Source organism: Pseudopodoces humilis, chromosome 29 (assembly GCF_049639895.1).
Source record: "Pseudopodoces humilis isolate 2021_Gansu_Grassland_sample_001 chromosome 29, ASM4963989v1, whole genome shotgun sequence".
Classification (NCBI taxonomy): Eukaryota; Metazoa; Chordata; class Aves; order Passeriformes; family Paridae; genus Pseudopodoces; species Pseudopodoces humilis.
The window spans coordinates 1,758,240-1,769,439 of NC_142228.1; the positions used below are offsets into that span (position 1 = coordinate 1,758,240).

At 57.9% G+C, this 11,200-nt stretch overlaps 2 protein-coding genes across 3 annotated transcripts in view; both read left to right on the forward strand.

The window, feature by feature from the left end:
• MLLT6 (MLLT6, PHD finger containing) overlaps window positions 1–2,039 on the forward strand; it is a 32,187-nt gene extending 30,148 nt beyond the window's left edge. For both annotated transcript variants that reach the window (XM_005531405.3, XM_088068003.1), the window contains exon 20: window positions 411–2,039. In XM_005531405.3, the coding sequence (XP_005531462.2) occupies window positions 411–455 (45 nt within the window). In that variant the 3' untranslated portion in view covers window positions 456–2,039. The remainder of the gene's footprint in view (window positions 1–410) is intronic.
• Window positions 2,040–7,027: 4,988 nt separating this feature from the next.
• CISD3 (CDGSH iron sulfur domain 3) lies at window positions 7,028–9,899 on the forward strand. Its single transcript, XM_014260168.2, has 2 exons — window positions 7,028–7,460; window positions 8,032–9,899. Exons 1-2 carry the CDS (start codon window positions 7,257–7,259, stop codon window positions 8,242–8,244), a joined length of 417 nt encoding a protein of 138 aa, XP_014115643.1. The 5' UTR covers window positions 7,028–7,256; the 3' UTR covers window positions 8,245–9,899.
• The last annotated feature ends 1,301 nt before the right edge of the window (window positions 9,900–11,200 follow it).

An 11,200-nucleotide genomic window follows, 5' to 3' on the forward strand; every position in this document is an offset into this window, starting at 1 on the left:
GCCTGCCCTGATCCCTGCCTGCCCTGATCCCTGTGCTCCCTGATCCCTGTGTTCCCTGATCCCTGTGTTCCCTGATCCCTACGTTCCCTGATCCCTGTGTTCCCTGATCCCTACGTTCCCTGATCCCTGTGTTCCCTGATCCCTGTGTTCCCTGATCCGTGTGTTCCCTGATCCCTGTGTTCCCTGATCCCTGCCTGCCCTGATCCCTGTGTTCCCTGATCCCTGCCTGCCCTGATCCCTGCATTCCCTGATCCCTGCATTCCCCTCCCAATTTCTGCCTTCCCCAATTCCTGCATCCTGTAATCCTTGTCTCGTCTGATCCCCATCCCCCAATCCCCATCCCCCAATCCCTGTTCCCCGTCCCCGCAGTCCGTGTCCCCTCTGATCCGTGTCCCCGTTTGTCCCCGCAGCCCCTGGGTGACAAGGGCACTCCCCTGGCGCAGGACAAGGGCTAGGAGCCCCCCCGAGCCCGCGGCCAACTCCTGTCCCGGGGATCGCGGCTTCCCCGCGGCCACCGCGGCGCCGGCGGAGCCCGGAGCTCCCGAGGAGCGTCCCAGGAGGAGCTTCGGGAGCCACAGCGGCTGTGGCCGAGCCCTGGTGCCACCAGGAGCGCAGGTGGGGGTCACCTGTCCCCCGCTCCACGTGCCGGAGGGAATTCCAGCAGATCCTGCCGGCCTCATCCCTGCCGGGAGCGTGGGGAGCCCCCGAGGCACCGGAGATCCCCCAGATCCTTGGGGAAGGATGTGGTGGCACCTGGAAGTGTCCCAGGATGTGACCCTGGATGTGGCATTGCTGGAGAAGGGACATGGTGGCACCTGGCAGTGTTCCAAGGGCCAGCACTGGATGTGTCACCGCTGGGCAAGGACGTGGTGGCACCTGGGAGTGCCAAGGATGTGACCTTGGATGTGGCACTGCTGGAGAAGGGATGTGGTGGCACCCGGCTCTTCCCAAGGATGTGACCCTGGATGTGGCACCGCTGGGCAAGGACGTGGTGGCACCTGGCAGTGTCCCAAGAGCCAGCACTGGATGTGGCACTGCCGGAGAAGGACGTGGTGGCACCTGGCTGTTCCCAAAGATGTGACCCTGGATGTGGCACTGCCAGGGAAGGACGTGGTGACAGCTGGCAGTGTCCCAGGATGTGACCCTGGATGTGGCACCGCTGGGGAAGGGACATGGTGGCACCTGGCAGTGCCCAAGGATGTGACCCTGGATGTGGCACTTCTGGAGGAGGACGTGGTGGCCCTGGAGGAGGACATGGTGGCCCTGGAGGAGGACATGGTGGCCCTGCCCAGGTGGGGACATCCAGAAGAATTCCCAAGCTGAGATTTCCCCGCTTTTCCTACTGGGATTTGCTCCAACTGGAGGCCGATCCAGCCTGGAAGGACACGACGGATGAGGATGGACCGAGGTGGGCAGGAGGTGGCACCAGCTGCAAGGACATTGTCACCGGTGTCACCTGTGAGGACGTTGTCACCGGTGCCAGCTGTTGTCCTTCCCTCCTGGAATGCACATTCCTGCTCCGTGTCACCCCTTCCATCCCGGAATTCCCAAAGGCCGATGTCTCGGCCAGGATTATCCAGGGGCAGAAGGAGCTTTTGGACCTGGGAGTGGATTCAGGACCTGAGTTGGGAGATGGAAATGTTTGTGGGGAGGAGAATCCCAAATCCGCTCCCGGAGTTTTCCCGCCCACCACAAATCATTCCCACAAAACCACGTTCTTCCACTCGTCCTGGGAAAAGGGATCTCCAAGGAATCTGTGGACAGTGACCACAGTCCTGAGCCTGGGATGCCAGAAATTCCATCGTTCTCCACCTTTTGATCCTGATTTCATCTTCAGCCTGGAATATCCACCGGGAATTGGCTTCATCTGATCTGGGATGGATGGATGGATGGATGATGGATGGATGATGGATGGATGGATGGATGGATGATGGATGGATGGATGATGGATGGATGGATGATGGATGGATGGATGGATGGATGGATGGATGGATGGATGATGGATGGATGGATGGATGGATGGATGGATGATGGATGGATGGATGGATGGATGGATGGATGGATGGATGGATGGATGGATGGATGGATGGATGGATGGATGATGGATGGATGGATGATGGATGGATGATGGATGGATGATGGATGGATGGATGATGGATGATGGATGGATGGATGGATGGATGATGGATGGATGGATGGATGGATGGATGATGGATGGATGGGTGGATGGATGGATGATGGATGGATGGATGGATGGATGATGGATGGATGGATGGATGATGGATGGATGGATGGATGGATGATGGATGGATGGATGGATGGATGGATGGATGGATGGATGATGGATGGATGGATGGATGATGGATGGATGATGGATGGATGGATGGATGATGGATGATGGATGGATGGATGGATGGATGGATGATGGATGGATGGGTGGATGGATGGATGATGGATGGATGGATGGATGGAATCCATGGATGGATGGATGGATGGATGGATGGATGATGGATGGATGGATGGATGATGGGTGGATGGATGGATGATGGATGGATGGATGGATGGATGGATGGATGATGGATGGATGGATGATGGGTGGATGGATGGATGATGGATGGATGGGTGGATGATGGATGGATGATGGATGGATGATGGATGGATGGATGGATGATGGGTGGATGGATGGATGATGGATGGATGATGGATGGATGGATGGATGATGGGTGGATGGATGGATGATGGATGGATGGATGGATGGATGGATGGATGATGGATGGATGGATGGATGGGTGGATGGATGGATGGATGGATGGGTGGATGGATGGAATCCATGGAGGATGGATGGATTCATGGATGGATTCATGGATCAATGGATGGATTGATGGATCCATGGATGGATTGATGGATTCATGGATTGATGGATCCGTGGATTGATGGATGGAGGGATTCATGGACAGCTCCATGGATGAAGATCATGGATGGATGGATGGGAGGACGGCAGGAAGGACAGAGAGAAGGAAGGACAGACAGAGAGTCAGGGCAGCTCCAACACCAAACCCCTGCCCCTCCTTCCCTCATCCCTGGGTAAATCCGGAGCTCCTGGGAATGCTCCAGCTGATGGAAACTCCTTTGGGAGAGCCCCAAATCCGGAATTTTGGGCCCCTCGTTCAGCACATCCCCACTGCCCTTCCTGCTTTGCACTATTCCCGTTCTCAGCAGTGGGGCCGCGCTGATCGTGCTGGCAAAGCTGAATTTCCCTTTTTTTAATTTTGATTTGATTTGATTTGATTTGATTTGATTTGATTTGATTTCATCGGGGTTTTATTTTTTCCCCAAGATTCGCACCGCCAGGGTTGTCCAAAAAAAGGGAAAAAAATAGGAAAAAATAAAAAAAAAAAAGAAAAAAAAGAGGAAATGAAAAAAACCCCAAACTCTTTCTGCTCCCAGCCTGGAGCTCTGAACTGGGCAGAGCCGCTGGCTGCTCAGAAATAGAAATATATATAAAATATATAACGGGATTTATCTATGGAGAGGTTTTAACGAGCTGAGGAAGCTGTTGGGGATCCCCATCCTTCGGGATCCCCGTCCCCAAACCCCGCTCCGGCACAATTCCCTTCTTGCACTTTGAAATTCCTTTGGATTTTTCTCTTCTTTTCCCCCTGCCCCGAGTTGGGTCGTTCCCCCCTCCCTTGGCACTTTCGGAGGTGTCACCCAAAATCCCCCTGGAGTGGGGACACCCCGATGTGGGGACACCCCGATGTGGGGACACCCCAATGTGGGGACACCCTGGAGTGGGGACACCCCAATGTGGGGACACCCCGATGTGGGGACACCCCGATGTGGGGACACCCTGATGTGGGGACACCCTGGAGTGGGGACACCCCGATGTGGGGACACCCCGATGTGGGGACACCCCTGGCACGGGGACCCCCCAGGTCCCCCCCGCCCCCCTCCTTGGGCTCGGCAGTGACTGTGAGAGCGAATCCAGTCCCGAATTTGGGATAATTTTGGGATTTTGGGGCTGTCCCCGTTCTGGTGCAGCCGCCGTCCTGCAGATCCTCGGGATTTGGGAACAGCCGGATTCCAGCTCTGGGCCAGCAGGGGGATGGGCAGGGGGGGTCTGGCTCTGCCGGCTGGGGGTGGCCAGGACTTGGGGTTTATTTTTACTTTATTTTATTTTATTTTATTTTATTTTATTTTATTTTATTTTATTTTATTTCTCACTTTTTGTCGCAAATTCCAAATCCTTGTGTTGCTTTTGGGATCCCAAATCCCTGCAGTGCTCTGGGATCCCAAATCTCTGTGTTGCTTTTGGGATCCCAAATCCCTGCAGTTCTCTGGGATCCCAAATCTCTGTGTTGCTTTTGGGATCCCAAATCCCTGCAGTTCTCTGGGATCCCAAATCCCTGTGTTGCTTTTGGGATCCCAAATCCCTGCAGTGCTTTGGGATCCCAAATCCCTGCAGTGCTCTGGGATCCCAAATCCCTGCAGTGCTCTGGGATCCCAAATCCCTGCAGTGCTTTTGGGATCCCAAATCCCTGCAGTTCTCTGGGATCCCAAATCCCTGCAGTTCTCTGGGATCCCAAATCTCTGTGTTGCTTTTGGGATCCCAAATCTCTGCAGTGCTGCCCACGGCCTCCAGCCCCATTTGCAACCCCAAAGACCCCAAAGTTGTGCCCAAATGCCCCAATTCTTCCAAAATCCAGCCCCAGGGGATCCGGAAGGTGCGAGGAGCAGGGAGAGGGGGCTGGGAAGGCTGGGAATGCTGCCTGGGATCCATCCCAGGGAATTGATCCCCCGGGACACCCAAAATCCCTGTTGGGATCGCCCCCGCTTTGGGGTCAGGGCCCAAATCCCTGGAGAAGCCCCGGACACACGGAGGGGTCAGGGAGCAGCACTTAGGGGTGAATCCAGAGGCTGGGAATGCTGGAATTGGCTCCTGCGGGAATGTTTGGGAGCCGAGGCTTTGGAAGAGGAAGGAAATCCGGGATCTCTCCTGGAATTCCCAGAGCTGGATCCCTCTGGTTCTTTGGGAATTCCCAGAGCTGGATCCCTCTGGCTCTTTGGGAATTCCCAGAGCTGGATCCCTCTGGCTCTGTGGGAATTCCCAGAGCTGGATCCCTCTGGTTCTTTGGGAATTCCCAGAGCTGGATCCCTCTGGTTCTTTGGGAATTCCCAGAGCTGGATCCCTCTGGCTCTGTGGGAATTCCCAGAGCTGGATCCCTCTGGTTTTCCAGGAATTCCCAGAGCTGGATCCCTCCGGGAATTCCAGGATGAGGAGCTCAGAGACAGAAAGCACTTACACCTCTCCCTGCATCCAACCTCCCAAAAGCTCCCAAATCCCGGGAATCTCCACCTCCAGCCATCCCAAATCTCCCTTTGGCAGAGCTGGAAGGCTCCAGGTGAATCCCTGTGGATTTAAAAAATCCCGGGAGAGCCGGGGGAAGGAAAAGGAAAAGGAAAAGCTAAAGACGATCCGCGTTTCAGTTGCACTGGGGTACTTTTCTTTACCCGTTTAGGATCGTTGCATGTGTCCTTTTAATTTTATTTTTAATTAATTTCATCCGTTTTTAGGGTTGGTTTTTTTGCTTTTTGTTTTTAAATATGAAATGAAAGAGAAAAATGTGTCTATTTTTGGCAATTTAAGGTAACGTAGCTAAGATATATTTTTTTCACGCTGCTTGACCGGTCTTTATTATAATAAATGATATTAATATGAATCTCGAGGAGGTTTTTAATAAAGATAAAAATTTAAAGGGGAATGGGAATTCCCTGCCTTTGGAATCCCAAGCCAGGGATGGTCCCAGGATGCAGGAGCGAGGCTCTGGAGGAGGGAATGAGTGGGGAAAGGAGGGGTTTTCCCAAAAAAAAACCCCAATTATGGCCCCCTTTAAATCCCAAAAATTCCTGCTGCGCTTGTGAGCAGCTCCTGAATCTTCTCTTTTCCAAGGATTTGTTCCTTGGAAACCTCAACGGGCTCGTGCTGCCCCTGCTTTGGCCCCTTTCCTGCCCAAAATTTGGTCTGGAGCTGAGTCCAGCTGGTGGAAAAGCCGCTCCCACGCCAAGATTCTGAGAATTCCCACTGGAAAAGCCGCTCCCAGGCCGGGATTCTGGGAATTCCCACTGGAAAAGTCGCTCCCAGGCCGGGATTCTGGGAATTCCCACTGGAAAAGCCGCTCCCAGGCCGGGATTCTGGGAATTCCCGCAGCGCCGAGGCTCCAGGGGGGAAACTGAGGCACGGGTGGGGGAGGTGGGCACCGGGAGCATGTAACAGGATCCGGGAGCGCCACCGGGATTGGGCACCGGAACCGGGATTGGGCACCGGAACCGGGATTGGGCACCGGAACCGGGATTGGGCACCGGAACAGGGATTGGGCACGGGGACCGGGATGGGGCACCGGGATCGGGATCGCACTCTGGGAACACGTAACAGGATCCGGGAGTGACACCGGGATGGGACCGGGCACCGGGACCGGGTGTTGGGATTGGGCATCGTGACTGGGAGCGGGAACCGGGACCGGCACTGGGAACCGGTACTGGGAACCGGGATAAGCTCTGGGAATCGGGATCGGCACTGGGAACCGGTACTGGGAACCGGGATCAGCTCTGGGAACCGGGATCGGCACTGGGAACCGGTACTGGGAACCGGGATAAGCTCTGGGAACCGGCATAAGCACTGGGAACCGGGACCGGCACTGGGAACCGGGATTGGTACTGGGAACCGGGATCAGCCCTGGGAACCGGCACTGGAACCGGGATGGGTACTGGGAACCGGGATCGGTACTGGGATCCAGAACTGAGATCGAGCAGCGGGACCGGCCCTGGGAGCGGGTAACGGGAGGGGGTGACGGCGGCGGCAGCGGCACCGAGCACCAGGAACCGGGAGCGGCACCGAGCACCAGGAACCGGGAGCGGTACCGAGCCCCGGTACCAGGAGCCGGGCCCGGTGCGCGGGGGAACCTCCCCGCACGGAGCACCCGCGCTCCACCGAGCCGCCCGCCCCGGCTCTTCCGGCGGCGCCGGGAGGAGGAGCCGCGCCGGGGAGGTCTCCGGGACCGACCCCGGGGGCGGGACAGGGAGCGGAACCGGGAGCGGCACCGGGACCGACCCCGGGAGCGGAATCGGGACCAACCCCGGGAGCGGCACCGGGAGCGGAACAGGGAACGGCACCGGGAGCGGCACCGGGACCGGCACCGGGACCGACCCCGGGAGCGGTACCGGGAACCGGGAGAGGTACCGGGAGCGGTACCGGGACCATGCTGCGGCCCAGAGCGGCCGCGCTCGCAGCGCTGATGAGAACCCCGGGGGGCGGCCGGGACCCCTCGGGGGGAGCTCCGGTCCCGTCGCTCTGCTCCGCGCCGCCCCCGCAGCCGGTGATCGCCGCCAAGGAACCGTTCCCGGTGGAGCTGAAGGCGGGGCAGAACTACAGCTGGTGCTCCTGCGGGCACAGCAAGCGCCAGGTCCGGCCGGGGGGGCCGGGAGAACCGGGAGGGTCCGGGAGAACCGGGGGGGTTCGGGAGAACCGGGGGTCCGGGAGAACCGGGGGGGTTCGGGAGAACCGGGGGTCCGGGAGAACCGGGGAGGTTCGGGAGAACCGGGAGGGTCTGGGAGAACCGGGGGGGGTCCGAGAGAACCGCGGGGTGTCCCGGAGAACCGGGGATCCGGGAGAACCGGGGGGGGCCGGGAGGACTGGGGGGGTTCGGGAGAACCGGGGGGGTCCAGAGAACCGGGGGGTCCGGGAGAACTCGGGGGGTTCCGGAATCCCGGCAGCTCCCGGGGGTTCCTGGCTCGGGGACCCCACCGGGAGAGGTCCGGAGGGTCCCGGGGGAGCCGCCACCCCCAGCTCGGGATGTCGCGGGTTCCGATGGGCTCAGGGCAGCACCAGCCCCACAGGAACCCCCCGAGCTTTTGGGGGCGCTTTTGGCGCTCCACCCTCGCAATTCCCACGGGATGCGCTGCCCAGGGACGGGACCGGGGGGACAACCGGGCACCCCCGAGCCCCTCCTCGAGCCGGTGGCCGGTTCTCTGCAGCCCTTTTGTGACGGTGCCCACAAGAAGGAGGCGCCGGGGCTGGCCCCGCTGCGCTTCACCCCGGCCCGGGACGGCCCCGCGCTGCTCTGCGGCTGCAAACGGAGCCGGAGCCCCCCGTACTGCGATGGATCCCACAAAGGGGACGCGGTTCGGGGGGCACAGCCGAGCTCGGGGCTCCCCCCTCGGGAGAGGAGAGGCTCCGAACCACAGTGAAATCCCAATTGCGCCGTGGGGCAGGGATCGGATTCCAGCCCCCAAATCGGGATCTGGGAAGTGGGGGGGGTCCCTGGGGTGGGGTTTGGGGTGGAGGGACCTGGGGGATGCAGGACACAGGAACCCAAAGGATTTGGGATGGAGGGACCTGTAGGGTTTGGGATGGAGGGATCTGAGAGGTTTGGGGTGGAGGGACCTGTGGGGTTTGTGGTGGAGGGACCTGGGGGATTCAGGACACAGGAACCCAAAGGATTTGGGATGGAGGGACTGGAGAGGTTTGGGATGGAAGGACCTGTGGGATTTGGGATGGAGGGATCTGAGAGGTTTGGGGTGGAGGGACCGGGGAGGTTTGGGATGGAGGGTTCTGTGGGGTGCAGGACACAGGAACCCACAGGATTAGGGATGGAGGGACCAGAGAGGTTTGGGATGGAGGGACCTGTGGGGTTTGGGGTGGAGGGACCTGGGGGATGCAGGACACAGGAACCCAAAGGATTTGGGATGGAGGGACCCATGCAGGGGATGCAGGACAGAGGGACCTGGGAGATTTGGGCTGGATGGAAGGGTCTGTGGGGTTTGGGGGGAGTGGTCTGTGGGATTTGGGATGAAGGGACCTGCAGGATGTGGGGTTTGGCAGGAGAAATCTGTGGGATCTGTGGGATTTGGGATGGAGACATCAATGGCATTTCTCAGGAGGCTCTGTGGGGTCTGTGGGATTTCTCTGTGGGATTTCTCTGTGGGATCTGTGGGATTTCTCTGTGGGATCTGTGGGATCTGTGGGATTTCTCTGTGGGATCTGTGGGATTTCTCTGTGGGATCTGTGGGATCTGTGGGATTTCTCTGGAGGCTCTGTGGGATCTGTGGGATTTCTCTGTGGGATCTGTGGGATTTCTCTGTGGGATCTGTGGGATTTCTCTGTGGGATCTGTGGGATTTCTCTGTGGGATCTGTGGGATTTCTCTGTGGGATCTGTGGGATTTCTCTGGAGGCTCTGGGCAGCCGCCCCTGCCCGGCTGGAGCAGGGAGGCGCCTGCAGCGTTTGTTCACTCCCAAAGGCAGACCCGAGGTTTGCAAAGGTTGAACCGAGGATGAGACCCAGGGATTGGGATCATTCCCGGGGATTGGGATCGTTCCCAGGGATTGGGATCATTCCCAGGGATTGGGATCATTCCCGGGGATTGGGATCATTCCCGGGGATTGGGATCATTCCCGGGGATTGGGATCGTTCCCAGGGATTGGGGTTGTTCCCAGGGATTGGGATCATTCCCGGGGATTGGGATCGTTCCCGGGGATTGGGATCATTCCTGGGGATTGGGATCATTCCCAGGGATTGGGATCATTCCCGGGGATTGGGATCATTCCCAGGGATTGAGATTGTTCCCAGGGATTGGGATTGTTCCCAGGGATTGGGATCGTTCCCAGGGATTGGGATCGTTCCCAGGGATTGGGATCATTCCTGGGGATTGGGATCGTTCCCAGGGATTGGGGTTGTTCCCAGGGATTGGGATCATTCCCAGGGATTGAGATTGTTCCCAGGGATTGGGATCATTCCCAGGGATTGAGATTGTTCCCGGGGATTGGGATCGTTCCCAGAGATTGGGGTTGTTCCCAGGGATTGGGATCGTTCCTGTCACAATAAACAGGATCCGAACACACAAAGTGGTCTGGGATGTACCAAAAGGAAAACCCAACACCAGAACACCTCCAGACCCAAACCCAAATCCAAGCCCAAACCTGAACCCAAACCCAACCCCAATCCCAAACCCAACCCCAAATCTGGACCCAAACCCAAGCCCAAACCTGAACCCAAACTGAAACCAGAACCCAAACCCAATCCCAAACCCAAACCAGAGCCCAACCCCAAACCCGAACCCAATCCCAAACCCAATCCCAAATCAAATCCCAATCCCAAACCTGATCCCAATCCCGATCCCAAGCCCACCCCAAGCAGCCCCGGACCCTCCTGGCTGAAGGTGCCAAAATCCCATTTTTATTTTTGCCTTTTATTAAAAACTCTCCGTGAGGGGAGGCTGGGGAAGGACGAGACACCAGAATAAAAAAACCCCAAAACAACCAACCCAAAAACAAGTCTGGGGAACGAGGGAAGCGGGGAGCAGCTCCATCCCAAACATTTGGGGATTTTCCCTGGAGCTGCCAGGAGAAAATATTCCGGGGGATTTGTGCTGCCACCGCCGAGCTGGAGGAAAATGCCCCAAAAAAACCGAATTTACTGTGCAGGAGGGCAGAGTCTGTGCCAGGCTTTGCCCGAAACCTCGGCCAGAACCCGCAGGGAAAGGAAAGAAATCCCCCAAAATTCCGGGATGAGATCCAGGAATACCTGGAGCTGCTGGGGAGTGAAAGTCCCGAATAAAAACCCCCAAAAAAAGCACTAAAATTGGAAATAAAACCCAACAGCAGAGCCTGGCGAGGCCGAGGGGTGGGTTTGGGGTTTGGGTTTGGGGTTTGGGTTTGGGTTTGGGGTTTGGGGTTTGGGGTTTGGGGGTTTGGGTTTGGGTTTGGGTTTGGGGTTTGGGGTTTGGGGGTTTGGGTTTGGGTTTGGGTTTGGGGTTTGGGTTTGGGGTTTGGGTTTGGGGGTTTGGGTTTGGGTTTGGGTTTGGGGTTTGGGGTTTGGGGGTTTGGGTTTGGGGTTGGGGGTTGGGGGTTGGGGGTTTGGGGTTTGGGGTTTGGGGTTTGGGTTTGGGGTTTGGGGTTTGGGGGTTTGGGGTTTGGGGTTTGGGATCGGGGTTTGGGGTTTGGGGTTTGGGGTTTGGGTTTGGGGTTTGGGGTTTGGGTTTGGGGGTTTGGGGTTTGGGTTTGGGGTTTGGGGTTTGGGTTTAGGTTTAGGGTTGGGTTGGGGGTTGGGGGTTTTGGGGGTTGGGGTTGGGGTTGGGGGTTTGGGGTTGGGGGTTTGGGGTTGGGGGTTGGGGGTTTGGGGTTTGGGGTTTGGGTTTGGGGTTTGG

Coding starts and splice junctions, on each gene's coding strand:
- CISD3 (XM_014260168.2), top strand. CDS start 7,257: ATGCTGCGGCCCAGAGCGGCCGCGCTCGCAGCGCTGATGAGAACCCCG. Junction 7,461..8,031: donor GCGGGCACAGCAAGCGCCAG/GTCCGGCCGGGG, acceptor GGTTCTCTGCAG/CCCTTTTGTGACGGTGCCCA.